Below are 27,537 nucleotides of genomic sequence, written 5' to 3' on the forward strand. Positions count from 1 at the left end.
TTTCTCGCGGGCTCTTCACAACAGATAACAAGCTTTCGAAGCCTGCAGTAGATTTAAAAAAAAAAATGACGATTTAAAAGTGCTTGTAAACAAGTCTATTTAAATAGAGAATAAATAGAGTTCTAAATTTGAATTTTAAATAAAATAAAAAGCCGGTCAAGAGCGAGTCGGACTCGCGCGACGAGGGTTCCGTACAAAATCATGAAGTTATTTTTTTTTTAATATCTACAAATTTACGGTTTTCAGATTTTTTTATTCACTTGTGCTACATGACATTGCTTCTTGGCAAATTTCATGATTATAGGGCAATGGGAAATACCCTATAGGTTTTGATTCCCTTTGCGAATGTCAAAATATGCGATATAAATGGAATATAAACGGCCGTATCTTTCGATTGCGTCGAATTAGACGCTTCATTTTTTTCACTGCTTCAAGAGATCGCAGACCTGAGTATATGATATTAATTTCAACTTGATACCTCCACGCATTCCTAAGAAAAAGGGTCTTGACAGACGGACGGACAGACAGCGAAGCGATCCTATAAACGTTCCGTTTTTTCTTTGGAGGTACGGAACCCTAAATATAACTTCTAACAATTAATTTTTTTTTTATACAACTTAAAATGGCAAAGAAGCTAACGGCTGATAATGATGGACTAACTGGCCTGTTTTCATTCTCATCTATCACCCTTCACTGGTGCTCCGCCAGCGTATCCCGTTAGCGCAGGCGGGGTTACCATGCCATTTTCACCCATCAAAAAAAAACCGAGTGGAGCTCGACGTATGGGCATCACAGTATATATTGTGACGTCCACAGTATTCATGTCAACAGGCGTCGGTTGCCACTTTCCATCGGGTGGGCTGCCAGCTTGAGTATTAGGGAGAAATGAAACGATTTTCATTACGACCGACCTGTTCGATAAGCATGCAGAAGAGTATGATGTTGCCAAGTTCCCGGAACGAGTGGAACAGTTCGGTCCTCGCGTCCGGGTACTGCACTATGTCCGTGAGCTGAGCGTGGTAGTAGCCCAGCACTCCTGTAAACACATAGACAGATATGTAATGTAATGTAAATTGGACTCTATTTTCCGCGTTAAGCTTCTCATTTGGGCCGTTGTGCGTATGAGTCGTGGCTAGTACAGCCAGCCTAGCTCCGCCCAGAAGCACAGAAGCTTGCTGGGATCTTCACACACACACACACACGCACGCACGCACGCACGCACGCACGCATGCACGCTCGCACGCACGCACGCACACGCACACGCGCACACAGCTATGTCAGATACTCTCTTGTTTCCTATTGGCCGTATAGTGTTGGTATAGAATAGGCCACCCCTTCTTTTCCTGTAGGTGTCGTAAGAGGCAACTAAAGAAACATAACGGTCGAGGGATGGGCAGCAGCTCTTCAAACTAATTTTAAAGCCTATCTGCGATTACCTAACATAATGGGCTAACTGACCTGTCTTTTCATCATCACCTATCATCTCTCACTGGTGCCCCGCCAACGTATACTGATAGCGCAGGCGGGGTTACCATTCCAGTATCATCCATTATTTTTATAGTATAACTACATTTTTTTTACCACAAGGGGACTTTGTACAAAAGTCGTTTGCTTGGGTATCTCTGTCCCATTCGTGTTTCTACCGTGAAGCAATTGTATTTGCATGGCTGTGTTTCGGTTTGAAGGGTGAATTATGACAGAGAATTTACAGAGTACATAGGAATAACACCTGAGTCCTCAGGAATGGCAACGCATGGGGGGTGTCATGGGCGAAACGGTATACTCTGTTATGTCCATGGCACTGCTCATGTCTATAGGCGACGGTGACCACTTTCCATCAGGTGGGCCGTCAGCTTATTCGCCATTCTACATAGCATAACCAAATAAACGTTATACCATTGGAGCCGTAATCGTATCTGGGCAGCTTGCAGTGGCGCGGCATGGCGGCGGACAGCGCCCGCGTGAACTGCGCCAGCGAGCCGTGCAGCAGGCCGCGCGCCACGCCCAGCAGCTCGGCCACCACCACCGCCACGCCCTGGTAGCCCAGCAGCCGCACCAGCGCGTGGAAATGCTGCGGGCCCACGAACCCTGCATCGTTCACAGAGGGCATTTTTACTTATTATGTAGGACAGGTGTGTTCTTCTCTAGAAATCTGTCCGATTCTAGAATAAGGGCATACGGGTATGCGATCCGGCCTCCCGAGCCGCTGCAGTGTCCCCCCACCCCTTTCCTTTCTCACATAAGTCCCTTATTCCCCTCATTCACCAATTTCCTTCACACATTTCCAACGTTCCCTTCCTTTTTTCCTCAATCCTTTCCTCCATACCGTGGATGGCGGAAACCACCAACAAATGCATTCCCAAAGAGGGTTGACGTCAGGCAGGTGGCCGGTCGTAAAACTGTAAGGCAAATCTTTTTGTAATATGGATAAAATCATATTACGCCGACCCCAAATGATTGGGGTGAAGGTAGGAAGATGATGATGATGTAGATTTCTGATAGAAAATTTTAGTTAAATACAATAAAAAACAAACAAGGTGAGAATCAAAATTATATGATGACAACAGGACCGACAGAAGAGATTGTTAGTAATGGAGTCTGACAGCCCCACTGCTAGCAATATATAGTAGGGTACTAGGTCGACCTCCACGTGGTTCCCCCTGGAAACCATCGTGAACAATTCTTGTTGAATTCATCACGATGGGCAAACTGACCTGCTTCATCCTCACCTATCATACCTATAATCTCTCACTGGTGCCCCGCCAGTGTACACCGATAGCGCAGGCGGGGTTAACATTCCATTTTCATCCATTAAAAAGAACAGCCCGATTGCTAGCAATATATTCTATCAGGTCGACTTCCACGTGATCAGCAGCCAGTGTATACCGCGCGTATAGCGCAGGCGGGGTTACCATTCCATTTTCATCTATAAAAAAAAAAAATATAGGACTAGTGATGCGGCCCGGCTCCGCACGGAGCGTGTTTGTTTGGATTATTGCTTAATCATATTTTATGGAGTTATCTACAAAATAAAGATAGATAATTTATTTGCTATATTTAATATTTTACAGCATACAAATAACAATACAAACATACACACAGTAAAAAAAGATAAAAGAATGCATATACAAAAAAAAAGGAAAACTAAACAACAAAAGTCATTTGCTTGGGTACCTTTGTCTCATCCGTATTTCTACCGTGATGCATTTGTGTTTGCAGGGGGGGAAGGGATTGTTAGTAATGGAGACTGAGAATCCCATTGCTAGCGATATAGCCAGGTCGACTTCCTCGCGGTTTCCCCTGGAAACTATCATGGTTAATTCCTGATAAATTCATCACGATGGGCTAACTGGCCTGTTTTCATTCTCATCTATCACCCTTCACTGGTGCTCCGCCAGCGTATCCCGTTAGCGCAGGCGGGGTTACCATACCATTTTCACCCATCAAAAAAAAAGTGTTTGCATGGCTGTGTTTCAGTTCGAACGTTGGGATATAGCAGTGAATTTACAGGGAACAAAGAGTACACCACTACAGCCCAAAGACACGATGCCATATCTATTAGGGAGTGCAGTGTGCGACGTGCCGTGACGTGTATGGTGTCGGCCGGTGCTGGCACGGACACGCTGGTACCTGCGTACTGCGCGTACTGCGTGGTGTAGGCGAGCGCGAGCTGCTTGGTGCCCCACAGCAGCGCGTGGCCCGCCTGCTGCGCCCGCTCGCGGGCCACGCTGGCCGCGAACTGGATGCCGCGGCAGCGGACGAACCTGCACGCCTTCCACCGTCAGCACCAGGGGGCAAACCAGCACGCGGCTCGCCTGATGGTAAGTGACTACCGCGGCCCGTGGTCACCCGCAACACCAACGGCATTGCAGGTGTGCTGCCGGCTGCCGTTGGTGCTGCGGCGGCGCACGGAAGATGTCCCGCAGCACTGACAGACGGCAGCAGAGGAACACCGGGGGGTTTTAGCCGGTAGGAGTCCGGCAGTACCCACATATCTCCCCCGAGGTATGTGGGTCTGCATGAAGCTTTTGCCCTCGTTAAAAAAAAAAGTGTGCTGCCGGCCTTTTAAAAAAGAATATGCTCTTCTCTTGAAGGTTATGTTGTCGTATCGGTTCGGAAATACTGCCGCTGGAAGTTGATTCCAAAGAGTGGTTGTGCGTTCAAGTGGAAGAAAGTGCCTTGAAAAACGCACGGTGGAGGACCACCACTCGTTCAGATGGTTGGGATGAAACTTTAGTTTATGGCGGGTTGTACGGTGGTGAAAATCAGCAGCAGGTATCAATCCGAACAATTCCTCTGAGCACAGCCCATGATAAATTCGATAGAAGATGCACAGAGATGCAACATCTCTACGCAGTTTCAGTGGGTCGAGCCGGACAGTACAGGCGGCAATCGTCAATAATTCGTCTTGGCAGTAGTTGCCACGCTTGGCAACCGCAGTTTGGCTTTTGATGATACTTTAAGAGGGACGTTGCTGTCCATCCTTCCCTCTCCCTCCCTTAGTTGCCTCTTACGACACCCACGGGAAAGGAAAGTGTCGCGTACAGTAAGAAGCTAATGATAGCAACACCAGATATGCCCCAGGTTTGGTCCACTGCATTACTTTAGAAAACAAAACTTTTGGTTGCAATTTGTCAACAGGCGACTTTCATAAAAGGAGACTTTGTACAAAAGTCGTTTGCTTGGGTACCTCTGTCCCATTCGTGTTTCTACCGTGAAGCAGTTGTGTTTGCATGGCTGTGTTTCGGTTTGAAGGGTGGGATATGGCGTGAATTTACAGGGTACAGAGGAATAACATCTGAGTCCTCAACCCATGGGGGGGTATCATGGGTGGAACAGTATACTCTGTTATGTGCATAGTACTGCTCATGTCTATTGGCGACGGTTACCACTTTCCATCAGGTGGGCCGTCAGCTTGTTTACCATTCTATGATGTATAAAAAAAATTCTATGACATATTAATATTTTTTAACCATGACAGTTGCGTTCCCGCCAGAGGGCGTACCTGTCGGTGGCGGCGTTGTAACAGTAGTTGGGCAGGAAGTCGTAGTTCAGCTCCCAGAAGACGTGCAGCGTGATCCGGCCGTACGGCGCCAGCACGCCGTGGTCCGACTCGCGGAGGATGGCGTCGAATTCGTCCAGGGTCAGGTAGCGGCTGAGGAGCTTGTGGCAGAGACGGTTCACCGCTATCAGCCCCTCCAGCTCCTGGAGACGAGTGGTGTTTATTGAAGTATATATTTCATTAGGCGCGTTGAACATTTTTCAAAATGAAAGACAGAAAGAAACTTTATTTTACAGAAATATACAACTACACCCACACAGGGGTCAAACAAAATTATTAAACTATATGTATGTATGCATGTATGCATGTATGTATGTATGTATGTATGTATGTATGTATGTATGTATGTATGTCTGTATGTATGTATGTATGTATGTATGTATGTATGTATGTCTGTATGTATGTATGTATGTATGTATGTATGTATGTATGTATGTATATATGTATGTATGTATATATTTCATATGTATTAGTTTATCCATATATATTAAAACTTATGTTTATGTATTATATGTGCATTTCTTATGTGTACATTATATTTATATTGTGTATTGCCTTAATGTGTCACTATAATTGTCACATATTTTTCACCACACTTGCCCTTCATACGCTTTCTGTTTTCACCCAATGGTTAGCTGGTAGAGAACGCCATATTAAGGCATTAAGCTCGCCACTTGTACAAAGCTCTATTGTGCAATAAAGAATAAAATAAATAAATAAATATATCTAGATGGTTCAAGTTAGACGTTACAGGAACTCAACTGTGAAAACCGCATCTGATTTCATCATCGCCATATCAGCCTTCAACTGTCCACTGCTGGACATATGCCTCCCCCTCGGGGGGTTTAGCCGTAGTTGCCATGCTTGGCAGGCGGATTGGCAACCGCAGTTAGTCTTTAGAGACGTTTTAAAAGGGACACTGCTGCCCATCCCTCGCCGTCTCTTAGTCGCCACCCACGACACCCACGGGAAAGAAAGGAGTGGTCCATTCTACGCCGGGACCACACGGCAACTTCATTCACAATTTATATACATACCACAACCCCCGTAATGTCTCCAGCTTCAAACTTCGCAACGGCCGCGTCGAGGGCGCGGTGCATGTCTGCGTTGATACGCTGCGCCACCTAGCGGTGTACACGGGAAACAATTTTATAAACATCGTGAATAAAAAAGATAACATGAAAGAAAGTAAAAAAGATCCAAGGTATTTTTTATGCACCTTAGAATGGTAAACAAGCTGACGGCCCATCTGATGGACAGTGGTAACCGTCGCCTATAGACATGAGTATACTGTATCGCCTATGATATCGCTCTTGCGTTGCTATTTCTAAAGGCCCAAGTGTTCTTTAATAGGTAATAATGAAATAGTAACCCCGCCTGCGTTATCGGTATACACCGGCGGGGCACCAGTGAGGGATGAAAAGGCAGGTCAGTTTGCCTATCGTGATAAATTTACCAATTAATCAGCCACAACGGTTTCCAGGGGGAACCGCGTGGAGGTCGACCTAATAAGGTTATGGGTTAATTAGACCCCATTACTAACAATCCCTATCCCCCCCCCCGTGATAAACGTTTGATGTTTTAAGAGGGACGCTGTTGCGCATGTCTCATCATCTCATCTCATCTCTCGACCATTAGGTCCCTTCAGTCGCCTTTTACGAGATTACAAACGGTGACCCATTCTATGTCTAAATATAGTTTCACACTGGTGCATCCCCACAATAAGGTACAATATTTTATACTGTGCATACCAGCGCGCAGAGGTCGATGTGGCGGCCTAGTAGCGCGACGTGTCTCTGCCGCAGCAGCGACGCGTACCGCCCCGCGCCGCCGCCAGTGCTGGCACCGCGGGCAGCACATTCCGCGCGGTAGCGCTTGTCTAGCAGCATGCTGGAAGGAGAACTTTAGTTTAATATATTGTAAAATTTACACTCTTACTAATATCATGAGGGGGGGGGGGGAATAGTAATGCGTACTACCTTACTAGCTAATAATTTCATTACTAGCAATATAATATAGGTCAGCCTCCACGTGGTCCTCCCTGAAAACCATGCTACAGAATATACCTGGAATTCAGCAGGATGATTCTCAGGGGATACCGTGTGGAAGTCTACCTGACAGAGTATATTGCTAACAATGGGGTACAACAACCTTATTAATAAGTCCCTTCCCCTTCTTATGGTGGTGTTGGGTAGTAAAAGGAGTCCTCCTTCACCATGTAAAATGGATTTTCTTAATATATTAAGTAAACTAAGCTAACGGCTACTGTATAATCGTTTACAGTCAGACGGCAGTCCAGGGTCACTAGAGGGCGCTCCTCGCGTACTCACCTGGAAGCCAGCTGCTTGTAGTGGGCGTACACCTGCTCGGACAGTTTGTATACGAACTGGTCGAAGCACAGGTTCACCTCCGCCTCCACTTCGTCGTAGAGGAACTGTTTGCGGAACACCGTGAGGGCGTATTGGGCCGAGTCGTTGTACAGGTCCAGCGGGTACAGCACGTATCTGGACGGTGAAAGGAATAATTAAGTTTGTGTACCACAGAAAGGAACCGAGTTTAACCCAGGTTTTCCAAAGAGACTACGGCATGGGGTTCTTCAAAAGGGGGGTAAAGAGATTTCTTCAGGGTCGGCAACGCGCGCGTAATGCTTCTGGTATTGCAGGTGTTTATAGGCTATGGATACCGCTTACCATAGGTTGGCCGTATGTTTGTTGCAGAACCAGTCTTTTTACTATTATTATATATATACATAGACATGAGCAGTACCATGGACATAACAGAGTATACTGTTTAGCCCATGATATCCCCATGCGTTGCCATTCCTGAGGACTCAGGTGTTATTCTTCTGTACCCTGTAAACTCATTGCCATATCCCACCCTTCAAATCTAAACACGACTGCTTCACAGTAGAAACATTGTCCCTACAATACCAATGCTTGTAAGCAGCACGCGTGGTCTGACGGAGACTTCCTCGAAAATGAGCATGGCGCTCAACATGTTAAGACACCGAGAAATCCTGGAAAATAATTTTGGACACATCGATGGGTTTAAAGTGACTCACTCCATCATGGCGGGCTCCTTGCTGCGCAGTATGTGGTCGGTGAGGATCCATGGCATCGACATGTCTATGGGGAACTGTATGCGCTTCTCCATGGTGATCAGGTCGTTGCACTCCTCGTTGTGCTGGTGGCGGACGGTGCATTTCTGGACAAAAATCATTAAATATTATTATTATTCAAAGACGGGCATAACAAACAGAATAACCTGTGACACTGCGACCTTTCCATGATCTTTCGTGCTCGCCCTTTTTTAAAGTTCGCTGCTAATTGCTATCTGTGATAGGAATTTTAAGATGTTCTCTTGCAGCGATGTTTTTATCTCCTCAGGATATAGCGTGTTGTCCAAAGGAGATACATCGGTTGTGTATGAGTGGGCTACAGCGACACATACAGTGCTGCGACGTTTCTTCCTCACTGTGACATGTCCATCAAAACAATAATTGATACGTCCCACCCTTTCTCGCTATTAAAGATGTAAGTGGCGAAATTAGATCTATAACCTACTTTTTTGACCCTCCCCCCCCCCCCTCCTAAATTCATTTTAATTTAATCTAAAATTAAATTGATAATTTTGCGAAATTACTGTTCTATGGCAAATAAACTAAATATATAATAATTTAAACTTAAAAACAAAATAAAAAAAGATGGCCTACAGAAGCTTCGCAAAATCTACAAACAATTTTTGGGCATAAGCCCAGTTGTGGAACATATGCTTGTTTAGTTGACAGTGTCCAGTGAGAGCCCTTGTTAATACACACAATATTTTCACTCCAAAAAAATTAATTTCTTAGAATAATTTCCTGAAAATCAGGGCTTTTGAGTGATTTAATCCGGGCACCAGGGACCAGCTTATTTATTTATTTATTTCTTATTGCATTCCATAATATAATATGTAGATAACATTTCAATTATGGACCCTGTTGGGCACAACAAGTAGGAGAGAGGAGGACAACACTTTTTTCACATTGGAAATAGTCTAAGGATCTGTTACAATATTATTCAGTCATTGAAATTGTATCACGATAGGTACGTATTTTCTTATTATTATTATTATTCATTATTTAAGTATTGGTGTGTATCTATTCATATCGTAATTGTTATTAGTATTATATAGTTATTTAATATATTCTGTAGTAAATTGATATTGCAGATGTTCATAGTCTAAGGTATCTGTTTACCATCAGATGGGGCGTATGCTGGTTTACCACCTCAGTGGTATGAGACTTTGTACAAAATTCGTTTGCCTGGGCACCTCTGTTCTATGATATGGTAATAAAATTACAGGGCACGGACAACTACGACACCTACGGGATGGATGTAGTGGCCTATTCTATGCCGGGACCACACGGCTTAAACCTATAGACCTCAGATATAACAACGTATAAGGGTTGTCGAGAGTGACACAGTGTATTCTGTAATATCTCGATTGGAGGGAGGGAAAGGAAATGTTAGTAATGCGAACTACCAGTCCCATTGCTAGCAATACACCCTGTCAAATCGACCTCCATGCGGTCCATGGTGGCTGGAAACCATCGTGCTGTATTCCAGGTATATTCATCATGATAGGCCAACTGACCTGCCTTTTCATCCTCACCTATCATCCCTCACTGGTACCCCACCAGCGTATACAGTTAGCGCAGGCGGGGTTACCATTCCTTTATCATCTATTAAAACAAAATGTCTCCAATACTGCTCATGTCTATAGGCGACGGTTACCACTTCCCACCACGTGGGCAGTCAGCTTGTTTGCCATTCTATATTGCATAAAATATGTTTTTTTTTTATACAACATAGAATGGCAAACAAGCTGACGGCCCACCTAATGGAAAGTGGTAACCGTCGCCTATAGACATGAGCAGTACCATGGACATAACAGAGTATACAGTTTCGCCCATGATACCCCCCATGCGTTGCCATTCCTGATGTTATTCCTCTGTACCCAGTAAATTCACGCCAATATGTAACAATATGTAAACAATTTTAAATGTAATATACTCACATTGACCTTCCTTCCCATGGTCATCTCCAGGTAAAACTCCCTGTACCACAGCTGGGAGAGGTCGCAGCACTTCTGCAGGGAATCTGTTGACATAATATTCATTTGTTATTTATGAAATTTTTTAAATGGGCCATCATCATCAGATCAGCCTTCAACTGTCCACTGCTGAACATAAGCTTCCCACTCTACTAAATTTGGCATTAGTTGCCACGCTTGACAGGCAGATTGGCAAGCGCAATTAGGTTTTTAGAGATGTTTTAAGAGGGACGCTGCTGCCCATCCTTAGCCCTCTCTTAGTCGCCTCTTATGACACCCACGGGACAGGAAGGGGTGGCCTATTCTATGCTGGGGAATATACACTTTTTAAATAATCGATCGAAAACATTGTTTAATTTTAAATCGTTTTTGAAAATTGACGTTATCACATTTCGATAAGATAAAATTATAATCGCTCTTAATTAAAATCCAGTTTAATAAAAAAAAAAAGTTCCGTGCGGTCCCGGCATAGAATAGGCCACCGCTTCCTTTCCCGTGGGTGTCGTAAGAGGCGACTAAGAGAGAGCGAGGGATGGGCAGCGGCGTCCCTTTTAAAACATCTGTAAAGACTAACTGCGGTTACCAATCCGCCTATAAAGCGTGACAACCACTGGCAACCCCCCCCCCCCCCAAGGGGGGAAGAAATGACTATATTAGTCTATATATAAAGAATCAACACTATATTAATGTAAAACATCTTTTAATGTTCTAGAGCCAGAACACTCAGGTTATGGAATGAGTTGCCGAGGTTTTTCCAAGAGATTACAGCATGGGGTTCTTCAAAAGAGGGATAAAGAGGTTTCTTCAGGATCTGCAACGGTCCACGTAATACCTATGGTATTGCAGGTGTTCATAGGCTACGGTAACCACTTACCATCAGGTGGGCCGTATGCTTGTTTGCCACCTCAGTGGTATAAAAAAAATAAAGTGAAATTTGTTAGTGGAAGACGAGTAGCTTACCAGACAAATTGAGTAGATATGTCCAATAGAAGCTTTGGCGGTGGAACGCCTCGATCTGCTGCAGCGTGCCAGCGTCCAGATCTTTGCGCAGCGTCCTCCTCCCGCCGGACTTATCTGATATTAACGCTTCCAGTTGTGTTCGCACCATGTACAGCTGGGTCGAAGATGGACCTGAACAAATTGAGGGTATTATGATAATAATTAGTGGTGATGGTGGTGGTGGTGATGGAATTGTTCCTCTTTATTAGAACAAATATATATATATATATATATATATATATATATATATATATATATATATATATATATATATATATATATATATATATATATATATATAATGCGAGGTACAGGAGCGCGGGCCGTACCGACGTTGCGGCGCGGCACCTTGATGGCGAAGCTGGCCTCGGGGTCCTTCTTGCCGCGCAGCGCCGGGTCCTGCTGCGGCTCGCAGCCGCGCGCCCAGTCGCCGCACGTCTCGCGCACCGACACCACGATGCTGCAACCACCGTCACCGTCACACATCACACACTACACACACAATAATTTTTCACGCGCCATAATGTTCCTTTGTTTTTTTTTTTTTTCAATAAACAGCTTTCTATTTGCAAGCCAGTTCAAAATTTAAATAAAACCTTTTATAACCTCCTTGGTAGCAATGTTTCGAAGTAAAAGGTCATTCCATTTTTAAATTACAGGACAGATATGAGTTTACATAGTAATTTATCTGGCCGCAAAACACGGCAGATATGGATTTTCATACAACTTTTGCCGGCCGCTGCCCGCATGTATCTAGACAGTACGGCAATTTTGATTTATCTCGAAGAAGATTGTCAAAATGATGCTCACATTTCCAAGCATGTTTGAGAAAAATAATTATGTTGAAAACAGCCGCTACCAGGCAACCATACTAAGTTATTGTTTACTAACGACCCGCCCCGGCTTCGTACGGGTGCAATACAGTACCGCCGCACCGCTATGTCCCTTCATTTTAAATCTGTAATATCCTCGGAAATATTCATTTAAATTACATGCTGTAAAGGGCCATATTGATCTATATTAAATGGACAATGTATTTAATATACTTAATCGGATAAAAATAATGCTGTATTGTTTAAAATCACTTCGTAAATAAGGCATTTTTCCCCCGTAAAATGTAAAGGATAAAAAATGGTTATTGTGGGTTATCCTTAAGAGATAGACATATACCATCGCGGACTTTTTTGTTGACCTTTTTAAGGTGTACAATACTGTAGTACATTATTTTGATTTATCTCGTGGGGTTCAGCCAGCGTTTACAGTGTAAGTGCAAAAAAATGTGTTTATTTACGACGTCACATTAGAAACGTCTAAATTTATCAGTGTTTCTCTACAATATTATGCATGTATTATACATATAAAGCTTCCTCTTGAATCACTCTATCTATTAAAAAGAATCGCTTCAAAATCCGTTGCGTAGTTTTAAAGATTTAAGCATACATATGATGCCTACGGCCACTTTCTATCATCGTACGGCTCGCCATCGACAGGGAGTTCACCCTCATACCTTACAGCCTAAATGGTCGTGTACAACGCGGTTTCAGAGATGTTTTCTCCTACGAACACTCAGGTTATGGAATGAGAGTTCTATAAGTTAAAATAACGAACTCCCTGCCGAGGTTTTCCCAAGAGACTACAGCACGGGGTTCTTCAGGGGGGGGGGGGGGGGGTAAAGAGGTTTCTTCGGGGTCGGCAACGCGCGCGTAATACATCTGGTATTGCAGGCGTTCATAGGCTACCATCAGGTGGGCCGTATGCTTGTTTGCCACCTCAGTGGTATAAAAAAAAAAAACGATGAGAGCGACAGCGACTTTGTTTCATACTATGTAATAATTTGATAAATGTCTTATTTCATTTATTTGGGGTCCGTATAACAGACTATAACTTACCTCCTTATCAAGTCCTTCTTGTTCTTTATCGCCTTCCTGAGCGGTTCCCTCAGTACCAGCTGCACGAAGTCCTGGAGCTCAGCGTATATGGACCTCCTGGCCGCATCCGCGAAGACCGTCTCCATCCGAGCCATGAGGACTTGCAGGCCCTTGATCATTGCTATCACTTCTATCATGGCGAACTTCTCCTCCGATGTGTAGTTGTATCTGGTGGCCTGATGATGAAGCATTGGTTGATGAAACTTTGATAAAAAAAACCCAGCCAAGTGTAAGTCGGACTTGCGCACCGAGGGTTCCGTACAAATAAAAATTCTCTAGTGATATAACTACAAGTTTTCCGTTTTCAGATCTTTTCCTTCACTTGTGCTGTACGCTATGGGTTTTTGTCAAATTTAATGATTTTATGTACGCCAAGTACCCAAGCCTAATAGGCTATTATAGGTTTTGATTCCCTTGTAAAATATCAAAATATATTTATTTATTTATTAAAATTTTATAAACCAATAAAATGTGGTACAAAAGCCGGACTTAATGCAATATTTAAAACAAAACTTGACAACGTTTCCAATAAGTTCTTTTGTAATGAACTGTACCCACCCGTTCGTACTCCTCGGCGTCGGGCGGGCAGCGCTGGTTGCTGGCGTGGTCGGTGGGGTGCAGCAGCTTCCACGAGCACAGCTCCGTCAGCACCGAGCACCAGGAGGACAGCAGCTGCAGCCCGCGGAGGCACAGCTCCGTCACGGCTTTGTTCTCCGCGTCGGAGCCTGCCTCCTTGAAGGTTGTCGTCACCTGGGTGAACAAATTTACATCATCTATAATAAATATTATAAAGAGAAATCAATAAATAATTAATATTTTATTTAGCAAACATTGTTACATTCACAATTTATATAAATATTTATTTTAATTTCTGTTTAGAACTACTGCTGCCCACTCATTACAAAAAACACAGTGGCATAGGAATGCCGCTGTTTTTTTTTTATTGAATGAAAATGGAGTGGTAACCCCGCCTGCACTAACGGGATACGCTGGCGGGGCACCAGTGAAGGGTGATAGATGAGAATGAAAACAGGCCAGTTAGCCCATCATGATGAATTCATCAGGAATTAACCATGATAGTTTCCAGGGGGAATATTGGTTGCATATTGGTTGGGTATATTGCTAGCAATGGGCTTCTCAGTCTCGATTACTAACAATCCCTTTTCCCCCCTATGCCACTGCGTTCGGTTGAATGGAAGAGATCTCTTTTAGAGATAAGTTCACCTTTGCTAACATTGTTATTAACTTATTGTTGTTACTGTATGTTTTAGTTCAATAAAGAATATATATATATATATATATATATATATATATATATATATATATATATAAAAGGTTCATACAGAGTAAAATAACATGTACAGCTGTTATGCAATGTTTTTTTTAAAGAATGATAATGGAATGGCAACCCCGTCCGCACAAACGGTATACGCTGGTATACCAGTGAGGGATGACAGGTGAGAATAAAAGGGCAGGTCAGTCGGCCCATCGTGACGAATTTCACAAGAATTAACCACGAGAATTACGGTTTCCAGGGGAAACCGCGTGGAGGTCGACCTGATAGGGTGTATTGCTAGCAATGGGTCAGTTAGACCCCATTACTGATCATTATCGTCATTTGATTAGAATTATTTTGTTGTATTGTGTATGTGTATATTTTTTTTTTAATTTTTTTTTTATTTATTTATTTAGGTTTACCAACAATTGTTTCCACAAAGTAATGTAAATATATATATACAATTATGGAGCTTAGAACTAAGTGTAACAATTGTTTATAGGCAAACACAGCATATATTGATACATGTATAACAATAAGTACGGAGAAATATATATATATATATATAGCTTACAACTATTATTAAATGCTTAACAACCAACAACTAAAGCCACCATATCCATAAGCAGATCCAGCAGCACGACTCATTTTATATATTTATATATATTTCGTTTTTTATTTTTTTTATACGACTTAGAATGGCAAACAAGCTGACGGCCCACCTGATGGAAAGTGGTAACCGTCGCCTATAGACATGAGCAGTACCATGGACGTAACAGAGTGTACTGTTTCGCTCACGATACCTCCCAAGCGTTGCCATTCCTGAGGACTCAGGTGTTATTCCTCTGTACCCTGTAAATTTCGTAAAAAATATGTATGTACATATACTAATGGTAGTGGAAATAAACAAAATCATCATCATATCTGATTTTAACTGTCCACTGCTGAACATAAGCCTCCCCCTTGGGGGGTTTTGCCAGTAGTTGCCACGCTTGGCAGGCGGATTGACAATCGCAGTTAGGCTTTAGAGATGTTTTAAGAGGGCCGCTGCTGCCCATCCTTAGCTCTCTTAGTCGCCTCTTACGACACCCACGAGAAAGGAAGGGGTGGACTATTCTATGCCGGTACCACTTACATACATATATATACTATTGGCAGTGGAGTTAAACAAAATAATTTTAATGGAGAGGGAGAGGGACACTTTGTACAAAAGTTGATTGCTTGGGTACCTCTGTCCCATTCGTGTTTCTACCGTGAAGCAGTTGTGTTTGCATGGCTGTGTTTCGGTTTGAAAGGTGGGATATGGCGTGAATTTACAGGGTACATAACACCTGAGTCCTCAAGAATGGCAACGCATGGGGGGTATCATGGGCGAAACAGTACACTCTGTTATGTCCATGGTACTGCTCATGTCTATAGGCGACGGTTACCGCTTTCCATCAGGTGGGCCGTCAGCTTGTTTGCCATTCTAAGTTGTATAAAAAAAAATTAAATAACCAGAGGCATTTGGATAAAGTGTTCAGTAAGATTATGCGGTACTAACCTCATTGCTGTACCGCGCCAGTTCCGATATGTAGTTCTGGTGCTCCTCCCTGATCTGCGGCAGGTGGACCATCAGGTCGGCCTGAGGGGACGGCGGGTTGGGGCTGGAGGACAGCGGCCACCTAGCATTTAAAATTATTTATTTAAACTTTATTATATTTCATCCATAAAATGTGATACAAATGGCAGAGTTAATGCTATAGGCATTCTCTGCCAGTCGACCTTTAGAATGTGCAGAGATAATTATGTGATAGACTATATGACAGTGATAGACAAAATTCGAGGGACGCTGCTGTCCATCCCTCGCCCTCCCTTAGTCGCCTCTTACGACACCTACGGGAGAGGATGAAGTGATTCATTCTATGCCGGGACCACACGGCTACGTCTATATTGGTACTAAATTAATAATGCGACGATAAAACTAGCGTTTTTCTTTTCAAAATTCTAAATTCAAATTTTAAATTAAAAATTTGCCAATCACCCGAGTTTTTTTTTTTAATGGATGATAATGAATTGGTAACCCCACCCGCGCTATTGATATACACCAACGAGGCACCAGTGAAGGATGATAGGTGAGGATGAAGTAGGTCAGTTAGCTTATCGTGACGAATTCAACAAGAATTGTTCACGATGGTTTCCAGGGGGAACCACGTGGAGGTCGACCTAATAAGGTATATTGCTAGCAATGGGGCTGTTAAACTTCATTGCTAACAATCCTTTTTCCCTTTCAATCACCCGAGTATAAACGTCAAATTTGACAGATATAAAAGTTAATATCAACTTTATAGGATTACCATATTAAAACACATACCAGCAAACAATCTCACACAGACCTGTGAACACGCAAACTGGCACAAAAGACATACATAAAGAAATAGTATAGTTTTTATGTATGAATATATATGTATATATGTATATGTGTGTGTATATATGTATGTGTGTATATATGTATGTGTATGTATGTATGTGTATATATGTGTATATGTGTTGTATATATTTCATATATATTAGTATAACTACTTTATTATTAATATAAGTAGTATTTATGTGTTATATGTGTATTTCTTATGTATTATTATGTATAATTATTTCAGTATGTTACTATAATTATGTCACATATTTTTCACCACATCTGCCCTTCATACACTTTCTGTTTTCACCTAATAGCGGTTAGCTGAATGATGAGAATGCCATATGGCATTAAGCTCGCCACTTGTACAAAGCTCTATTGTGCAATAAAGAATAAATAAATAAATAAAATAACCACAGTGTATGGACGAACCAGTGGTCAAACGGCTTTGGTGTGTCCCGAACGATTCGGGACGCATTAGCCTACTGGACAAGTGTACTTACTTGCTGGGATCGTAGTGCTTGGATCGCTTGATATAATTGAACGGAGCTATTTGCATGTCGCCGAACAGAGGCACCACTTCCAAGTTCTAAACGTAAACAAACAGAGTCAGATGAACGAATTAGTATACTTTATTTGTATTATACAATATAAGGAATAAGCAAGACAATTAATAAATGTAACGATTCAGTGGTATGAGTACAGTGAGCCGGTCTTATTGCTGAGAGTAATCTCTTCAAGACGACCTTAGGGTAATGGACTAACTGTTGTACAAGTAGGTAGGTATAATTAAGAAAGTTAGTTGTGTGTGGTACTGTGTTAGGTTGACTGGAAGAGATCTCTTTTAGAGATAGGTTCGCGTTTGCTAACATTGTTATTAACTTATTGTTGTTACTGTATGTTTTAGTGCAATAAAGAATATATATAAAAAAAGTTAACAGCGTTATTAATTAGATTAAGGAAAATAATTATATATATATAATCAAAATTAAAAAAAAAAAACAAAATTATTTACTACATACAATATATAAACATTTTATTAATGTTTATTAAGTTAATTATATAATTAATTACTACTTATTTGATTAAATATATAATTAGTTACACCATTAATTATATATATAATTAATAATCAATGCACCGCCATTTGCTCTTTCTGTTTAGAGTAACGGTTGCCTGGTAGAGAATGCCATCAGGCATTAAGTCCGCCCTGTACACATATTTTAATGTGTACAAAAGTATAAATAAATAAAATAATTAATTATATATGTAATTATTTGTGTAACGCCTGCCCTAATGGGAGACAAGTGTGACAGTATGTATGTATGTATAATTATTACTTATTTAATTTTTTTTATATATTTATTTATTTATATTATAGATATATATATAATTAATTATGTCATTAATTACTTATATAAATAATTATTAAAGTAACTGATTATTATTTAATGATTGAATTAATTCTCTTTTCAAAATAGAGTAAATAATAATAGTTTAAAACTTAATACAATAACATTTAGAAAGTCTACTTGGAGAGAGATTTGTTTATTTGTTTATGGGATATGGTGGACGCTAACCATAAAGCGGGCCGTATGTTACAGTAGATGGAGATTACCTTGAAAATCCGATCGATCCGGTCGAGACGTATCTTCTTTTTCTGATCCAGGCGGTTGATGTTGCACACTTCGGAGTCCATGAGGAATAGACCAAAGCCCATCACCTGCGAATTAAAATATACACGTTATAAACGAAGATGATTAACAAATACTTTTACAGTACAAAACAGTAACAATAATAGTAGGTATCAGTTAAAAACAAACGCGCTTGTAGACATACACACACACACACACACACACACACACGCACGAACGCACGCACGCATGCACGCACACACGCACGCACGCACGCACGCATGCACGCACACACGCACACACGCACGCACACACGCACACACGCACGCACACACGCACGCACACACGCACCCACACACGCACGCACACACGCACGCCTAGCACGTCTTCACGCAAACATGCACGCACGGACACAAGCACACACGCACACGTAGCGCGTATTCACGCAAACATGCACGAAAAATGCACAAACCTATAAAGAAAACTAAGTGGTTCAATCGTCAATAAATTACTAACACTCGGTACTAACACGAAAATAAACTTTATTAATTGCAAAAAGAATTGGGAAAATCGGTTCAGAATTAAACTTAATTCTTTTAATATCAATTCAAGCATGCAAAACTAAGGGATATAACTAGTCTATACTTATAATAAATCTGTAGAGAGGTCAAGTCTGTACATGAAATATATTTCCAAAATAACTATCAGCGGGTGATTAGTGATCGATACTGATGCCAAAAATGCAATCAGGAAAATTTTTGTCTGTCTGTCTCTATGTTCGTTATAGAAACAAAAACTACTCGACGGATTTTAACGAAACTTGGTACAATTATTCTTCATACTCCTGGGCAGGTTATAGTATACTTTTCATCACGCTACGATCAATAGGAGCAGAGCAGTGAAGGGAAATGTGTCTGTTACATCAAAACCACTGAACCATGAGAAAAGACATAGGCTACTTATTTTACGAAAAACTACGGAAACGCGGACGAAGTCGCGGGGAACAGCTAGTAGTATATATAAAAGTTACCTTAACAAGCATATGCTTCTCGGAGGGCGTTAGATACATTTTCGTCTCGAACATATGCACGCAAATGTTCACCACGTCGGCTAATAACTCCTCGTAACCTGCGGAGCAAAAGGGGCGAATTCTTATATATATATATATATATATATATATATATATATATATATATATATATATATATATATATATATATATATATTCTTTATTGCACTAAAACATACAGTAACAACAATAAGTTAATAACAATGTTAGCAAACGCGAACTTATCTCTAAAAGAGATTTCTTCCAGTCAACCTAACGCAGTGGCATAGGAAGTAGTGAGTGGGCAGTAGTAGTGCAAGACAGAAATTTAAATAAATATTTACATAAATTATAAATAATTATATATATACACACATACATTCACATATATACATACATACACATACACATATATATACATATACACATACACATACATATACACACATACATACACACGTTAAATACAACATATAAATATCAGATACAAGAGAACACAATGATGACAGTCTTCTAATCATTTTTATATTTAAATTAAATTGGAAAGATAAAATGATTTTAATCTTTTTTTTGAAGGAACTGCTAGACGGGCTATTCTGAATATTCACGGGAAGTTTATTCCACAGCTGTACAGCACGATATGCAAATGAGTTACCCATAAAATGGGTTTTACAGTTGGGAAGCTTCAGTACCCTGGACTGGTTCAGACAAAGACGTCTAGGTCTGGAAGGAGGAGGTAATAATTGGAACCGGGAACGAAGGTAGGAAGGAGAATTGGGATCATTAAGGATATTATATAGGACCGCTAGGACATGTGTCATGTGTGTGTTCTTCAGAAATATTTAAAGATAATTACAGTGAACGCTCTATATAAGCAACATTTCTTTATATTTTATTTATTCTACTCAGCTTAGTTAGTAAAAGAAATAAGTTATAATACATTACTGCGGCGGCCAGCAACTGAAGCATTGATGGACGAACGTGCAAATGTGGGCCGAGATGTAGCCGAAGCACACATACGTGAGTCCATCAATGCCTAGTTGTGGCCAAGGCTTGTATAGTACTTTTCTCAGACAATGCGCGGAAATCAAAAACACAATTTTACTTTTTAAGTTCAATGACGAATAACGAACAATAATAATTTTTCACTCATTCGAATTCGTGTCGAATATATAATCTAGTATTATAAAATTTGTCATTGACAAATAATTGACATATCAAACATTTTCTATACACTAGCCTGCTATGAATTGAGAAAAATAGCAACCTGATGGTGTATCTTTCGTCCTCTTTTTACTAATTATGTTTGCATAAGAAGAAAAGAGGCAACCATATGATTTATAGTTTTTATTTTATCATACCTTTTATGTTATTCCTTATATGTAGAATGGAACTTAAAGGGTAATAAAATTGTGTTGAAATATTTTCAAAGAAACATTCGAAATTAGTGACGAATCGAAACAAACGTTCAATCAATTGATATACTGCTGATATGTACTACTGTTGGACATCAGCATACTATCTTATGGTTTTTTTCTGATGGGTGAAAATGGTATGGTAACCCCACCTGCGCTAACGGGATACGCTGTCGGAGCACCAGTGAAGGGTGATCGATGAGAATGAAAACAGGCCAGTTAGCCCATCATGATGAATTCATCAGGAATTAACCATGATAGTTTCCAGGGAGAACCGCGAGGAGGTCGACCTGGTTGGGTATATTGCTAACAATGGGATTCTCAGTCTACTGTCTTATGGTTGGGACAGTTATTTATTTGTTTACATACTCATTAATAATACTATCGAAGTATACTTCGAGTGATCACTCACCATTGATCTTCTCCAGTGCATCCTTGACCGTGTCCCTAATTTTGTTCTGCGTGGCGAGGAACATCGATAGATTCTGCGACTCCTGCAAGCTCTGGCTGTCTGACATGACCTTGAGAAACTGCGCAGCTCTGTAAGGGAAATGAGGGGATTGTCAGTAGAGAAGAGAAGCAGCCTTATTCCTATTAACGTACACAGTTGCACCTTTATATTCTCTTTGTGGTAACCATCATAGTGAATTCTTGGTGCACGATAGACTAATTGAGTTAACCTTGTTACTCACTGGTACATCAAGGGGGAAGGGATTGTTAGTAATGGGATGTATTAAGCTTATTGCTAGCAATATCTACATATACACACACACGCACACGCACACGCATACGCACACGCAAACGCACACGCACACGTATATATATATATATATATATATATATATATATATATATATATATATATATATATTAAAGATTGTATTTCACGAATAAACCGACTTCAGTTATAATAGAAACAATTGTAATTGTTTTATTGTTGAATTTGGCACGATTTTTTTATACAACTTAGAATGGCAAACAAGCTGACGGCCCACCTGATGGAAAGTGGTAACCGTCGCCTATAGACACGAGCAGTACCATGCACATAACAGAGTATACTGTTTCGCCCATGATACCCCCCATGCGTTGCCATTCCTGTGGACTTAGGTGTTATTCCTCTGTACCCTGTAAATTCACTGCCATATCCCACCCTTCAAACCGAAACACAGGCCATGCAATATATATAAAATAAATGCTGAGTCCTCGTCACGTTGGCACCTAATTGTTACACATTAACATACATTGACTTTTTCATGTTAAATGTCAATTAAGCTTTCTTTCTTTTTCTCCTTTAGAGACACGGAACCATAATAACACATCTCACCTCCTATATGTGGAGTAGTCGTTCTTGACGGAGCTCTTCATGTTCTTAAGTTCGTCGAGCACCGCGAACATGTTGACGAACTTGCCGAGCGTCAGTAGGTACGCCTCCGAGACGAAGTCGCGCCTCTTCTCCGCGTGACACAGCCGCCGTACTTCCGCGCAGAAACGCTCTATCGCTTTACGCTGCAATCACAGATTTTAATTTTCATACTGAATGCTTACCGAAGCATAGCAATGTCACGATTAAATTCAATTTTGAAAAACAAGTCACCATTTTTCAATTGTTTCCGGCCAAACATCAATCATAAAATAGGTACAATAGGGGGGCAAGGGATTGTTAGTAATGGAGACTGAGAATCCCATTGCTAGCAATATACCCAAACAGGTCGACCTCCACGCGGTTCCCCCTGGAAACTATCACGGTTAATTCCTGATGAATTCATCATGATGGGCTAACTGGCCTGTTTTCATTCTCACCTATCACCCTTCACTGGTGCTCCGCCAGCGTATCCCGTTAGCGCAGGCGGGGTAACCATACCATTTTCACCCATCAAAAAAAAAAAAAATAGGAACAATACATATAAATAAAAAAAAACTATTATTAAAAACTTAGTTAATACTATCAGTATTGATCGATTACTCGAATGACAAACATGCATGGTGTCGACCATGCACGGGCTTTTAACGACCATGTAATTTTAGACATAGTACGTTTAAATAAACACACATAATGTTAACAGAGATTTAAAAGAGTAACTGTCGAGTTTCTCGCGGGCTCTTCTCAACAGATAACAAGCTTTCCGAAACCTGCAGTAGATTAAAAAACATGACGTATTCAACATGCTTGTAAACAACTATTTGAATAAAGAAGATTTAAATCTAAAAAAAATTGTAACCTTAAACAGGTAAACTCATGTTACCTAGACGAGCGCTTTTTAAATACATAATCAGATATATTGAAAAATGTCGATTTGTTTTTAAAATTTGACAGGTAATTGTCAGGTGATAATAGTCCACTGAATGTCTGTGGCAACATTCACGGGAAAGGAAGGGGTGGCCCATCTATGCCGGGACCACACGGCGGAATCCATTACATTACAAGGATGTAAATATTCCTTGCCTTACCAAAGAAGTGTGAAAAATTTTGGACAAATCAACCACATTTATACCTGAAAATACATGAACTGTAGCAGCTTGTCCACCTCCGGCGCGAGGACCTGGACGGTCCTCTCGTATATGTGCACGCGGTCGGGCTGCTCGTTGGATCGCGGCTGCGGTATCGCCCGGCTGCAGCACCGCCATGTGTACAGCATCACGGCGTGCGCGTTACCTTCTTCTAGCAGCTCGTTCTGAAATACACATACCCTTGTGTAGCACATAACAAAGAATGGGAGGAAAGAAGGAGGGGATTAGCAACCCTATTACAAGCAATATACCCTGTCGGGTCGACCTCCTCGCGGTTCCACCTGGAAACCATCGTGGCTGTTTAATTGGTGAATTTATCACGATGGGCTAATTGACCTGTTTCATCTTCACCTATCATCCCTCACTGACGGCCCACCGGTGTATACTGTAAGCGCAGGTGGGGTTACCATTCCATTATCATCCATTAAAAAAAAAACAAAGAAAGACTAATGTTTTGAAATATCTAGGTAACAAATTATTTTAATTTCGTCATAAATAATAGTGAGTCGCCCACATTATACTGAAGCATCAACGAACATTAGAATATAGAAAAAATAGTGGATAACTTTCAACGGATTTCACTTGCAAACCCGCCTATTAAGATGGAAGGAGATTCTTAGCAATGGAGTTCGCTAGCCCCATTGCTAGAAACATATATATTAGGTCGACCTCTACGTGGTTCCTCCTGAAAACCATGGTGAACAATTCTTGTTGAATTCGTCACGATGGGCTAACTGACCTGCTTCATCCTCACCTATCATCCTTCACTGGTGCTCCGCCGGTGTATACCGATAGCGCGGGTGGGGTTACTATTTCATTATCAACCATAAAAAAAATCCGCTTGTTAAGCTAAGCATGACAGCAATTAATGACAAAATCCACTTTTTTTTTATTTTATGTGAATAACTTTTGTTTTTCCTGTTATAAATAAATGAAATAAATAAAAATAAAAATAGCCTTTATTCCTGAATTACAGATTCTTTTTTAAATTGTAAATATGTATAAATAATTAATGTTGACATCAGCAACATCTTATTTTTCAGATTGTTCTAGAACATAGGCCTCCTCCATATTTCTACATTGGTAACAATTCCTTGCAGCTTGTCTCCAGCTTTTGGGCAAATCATCCTTCCATTTTCTTATTAGCCTACCTCATTACAAGTAAATGAATATAATTACCAGATTGGCATGAACTGTGGCCTCCTCTATGTATTTGGCAATACCGGTGACGAATCCATTCCGGTCCTCGAAGTTGGTGTCGAAGTTTGCCTGGTATAGGATGGAGCATGGTGCTGCTTCGATACAGGGCTGCTCATCTGTAATACATATATATATGTATATACACTGGTCATGCATGATCTCGGAATAGAATAACCCAACCCTTTCTTTTTGATAGAGTTTTCTTTTGGATGTTTTTTTTTTTTTTATGGGTGAAAATGGTATGGTAATCCCGCCTGCGCTAACGGGATACGCTGGCAGAGCACCAGTGAAGGGTGATAGATGAGAATGAAAACAGGCCAGTTAGCGCATCATGATGAATTCATCAGGAATTAACCATGATAGTTTCCAGGGGGAACCGCGAGAAGGTCGACCTGGTTGGGTATATTGCTAGCAATGGGATTCTCAGTCTCCATTACTAACAATCCCTTTCCCCCCTTCTTTTGGATGTTAAAAAAAACAACTAAGAGAACTTAATAGTTGACAGAGAGCAGTATCCCTCTTTTAACATCACCAAAGTTTAATTGTAGTGGTCAACCCAACTACTGGTAAAACTCCCCAATAAATGTCTATAGGCGATGGTTACTACTTTCCATCGGGTGGGCCGTCAGCTTGTTTGCCATTCTAAGTTGTATAAAAAAAAATAAAAATAAAGAGCAGCCTATGTTTAGCAGTGGACAATGAACAGCTGATATGATGATGATGATGATGATATAAACTGGTAACCCATACCAACTTTACACAGGTAGATAGATAAATCTCTAATTTTTTTTTATTATATACAGGTCTGATGGTGTGTGTAGTCATCTATATGTGAAAGAATTTTTAAAACCAGTTATATGTATTTTTTACATTATTATATTATAAACAAAAAAATGGAATCTTTCCTTTTTATAATATTTCTTATAAATGTAAAATTTAGATGATTTTTTTATTAATTTCAAATTATATATTTTATTTTTATTTAAATAACTTTATTGAGCAAAATAAAATATGGTGCAAACAGCAGACTCAATGCTTACTAGCATTCTTTACCAGTCAACCTTTGGGATATACGAAATACAAAACACAAAGTGAAATATTGATACAGAAATATAGTCTCAATAGACAGGAGATTGATTTATTTTCAAATATACTCACAGAACCACATTCCGGAATGGTAAAATCTTTAATTACTATATTTTTATATCAATAATTCCCTTTATCAAAATAGACTACTAAGATATTATGTATTATTTATTTATGTATCAATGTTTTAAGTATGCGAGGTATTTTTTAAAATTAGGGTATGACGAGGCTGACATTTCCTTATAAGATAAATACTTCTAAATAAAAAAGATAAAAAAAAAATACCTTTGGGATGAATAGGAAATCACGAATGTGGTGATTCATTACTGATACATATAAAGAAGATAAATAAAAAAAAAAAGTTCTTATCGACAAAGCAATATAGAATTACAATATATTTAATATAAAAATAAATAAAAAAAAAATAGCCTTTATTCCTGAATTACAGATTCTTTTTTAAATTGTAAATATGTATAAATAATTAATGTTGACATCAGCAACGTCTTATTTTTCAGGTTGTTCTAGAACATGGCCTCCTCCATATTTCTCCATTGGTAACGATTCATTAAAACAAAATGTTATTTGATATCAGTAATAAATTATCAAATATTTTATAATGAGTAATAGTAATATATTAAAGCTCTAATTTATACATAGCTTTAAAGTACTTAAAATAATATTAGGTACAATCAAGTTTTAATTAAATTTAAACAACATGAATCTTCTGAGGAAGATTCTGTACAAAAATCTGCCCCACTTGTATTTCTGCTGAGCAGATATGCATGCATGGCTATTTTAGTATGGAACATGAGATATGTCAGAGGCATTAGAGTGTATGGAGCTATACCACCATAGTGCTCACAAATGGCAATGCATGAGGGGTACCATCAGCATCAAATTACGTCCCTGTGATGTGCACGGTGCTATTCATAAGTACAAGCGACGGTTACCACTTTTTATCAAGTGCACCGTCGGCTTCTTTGCAATTCTAAATATCATAAAAAAAAAACATATCTATATAAAAGAAAATTTTTAAAGTATATTTAAAAAATTGTGGCTTAGCGATAAAAGCGCGTCTCTTGTACTTGCCGCAATAAATAAAAGCGTCGAGGGAGTCAGATGGCCCGCTCTTGACATAATAACTTTATACGGAAACTCCACCCATAAAACAAATTGGATACGACTTAACGATACATTTACTTTAATTTAAACTCACTTACCTGGCAATGTAAGCTCATCCAACACATCAACATTACTCAATGCGTCCGAAAGTGATACTTTTTCACTAACAGACATAATTAATAGCAGAAATACACGAAATTAACTCAAAATAATACTGCACAAAGATAGATTCTTTTACACAACTTTGTCACTCGTATGTATTAGAAATCTGTTAATAATCCATTAATTAGGTATTTACAAGTAATTGTAACCGCTTATTAGTATTCGGCGAAGATATTTTTGTTTAATTAATGAGTAATAACATGATAAACAGACACAATCGGTCAAGTCGTCGACTACAATTGTTTTTTTTTTTTTTTAGTACGTTTGTTCCGTTTGGAACAGGCTAAGGTCGGAGACCATGCTGCCTAGTCTTCAAAAAGATAATTTGTCTGGAATTTTATTTTTCTAATGTCGCTTCAATTATTGTCATAATCTTCAATATTTCATTTGTCAAATCCGGTAAGTACATTTTCATAAATATCTTTTCTTGAGTTTTCTTAAACCAGTGGATTTATCAAATTAAAAATAAATAATTATAAAAAATCATTTTCTTGCAATTCAATAAAAGTATTCTTATAGCTCCTTGAATGTTGTAGTAATATAAGTGAAAATAGCTTTGAAACAAGAAGGAAATCTTAAGAGAAGCGGGATTGAGTGCGGGATATTTTCGG

General features: G+C 40.0%; 1 protein-coding gene across 1 annotated transcript in view; it reads right to left on the reverse strand.

The window, feature by feature from the left end:
• LOC113520883 (cytoplasmic FMR1-interacting protein) overlaps positions 1–27,165 on the reverse strand; it is a 35,156-nt gene extending 7,991 nt beyond the window's left edge. Inside the window, exons 1-22 of the mRNA XM_052892224.1 lie at positions 26,863–27,165; positions 24,536–24,672; positions 23,341–23,520; positions 22,173–22,354; positions 21,261–21,388; positions 19,416–19,513; positions 18,370–18,474; positions 17,255–17,340; positions 15,903–16,023; positions 13,642–13,833; positions 13,045–13,259; positions 11,485–11,615; positions 11,117–11,287; positions 10,121–10,203; positions 8,124–8,266; positions 7,393–7,566; positions 6,814–6,952; positions 6,100–6,186; positions 5,006–5,205; positions 3,631–3,764; positions 1,897–2,088; positions 912–1,036 (exon numbers count right to left, since the gene is read on the reverse strand). Of these exons, the coding sequence (XP_052748184.1) occupies positions 912–1,036; positions 1,897–2,088; positions 3,631–3,764; positions 5,006–5,205; positions 6,100–6,186; positions 6,814–6,952; positions 7,393–7,566; positions 8,124–8,266; positions 10,121–10,203; positions 11,117–11,287; positions 11,485–11,615; positions 13,045–13,259; positions 13,642–13,833; positions 15,903–16,023; positions 17,255–17,340; positions 18,370–18,474; positions 19,416–19,513; positions 21,261–21,388; positions 22,173–22,354; positions 23,341–23,520; positions 24,536–24,672; positions 26,863–26,938 (3,099 nt within the window). The 5' untranslated portion in view covers positions 26,939–27,165. The remainder of the gene's footprint in view (positions 1–911; positions 1,037–1,896; positions 2,089–3,630; positions 3,765–5,005; positions 5,206–6,099; positions 6,187–6,813; positions 6,953–7,392; positions 7,567–8,123; positions 8,267–10,120; positions 10,204–11,116; positions 11,288–11,484; positions 11,616–13,044; positions 13,260–13,641; positions 13,834–15,902; positions 16,024–17,254; positions 17,341–18,369; positions 18,475–19,415; positions 19,514–21,260; positions 21,389–22,172; positions 22,355–23,340; positions 23,521–24,535; positions 24,673–26,862) is intronic.
• Between the last annotated feature and the right edge of the window lie 372 nt (positions 27,166–27,537).

Source organism: Galleria mellonella, unplaced genomic scaffold, assembly GCF_026898425.1.
Source record: "Galleria mellonella isolate WM207_F2 unplaced genomic scaffold, CSIRO_AGI_GalMel_v1 utg150, whole genome shotgun sequence".
Classification (NCBI taxonomy): Eukaryota; Metazoa; Arthropoda; class Insecta; order Lepidoptera; family Pyralidae; genus Galleria; species Galleria mellonella.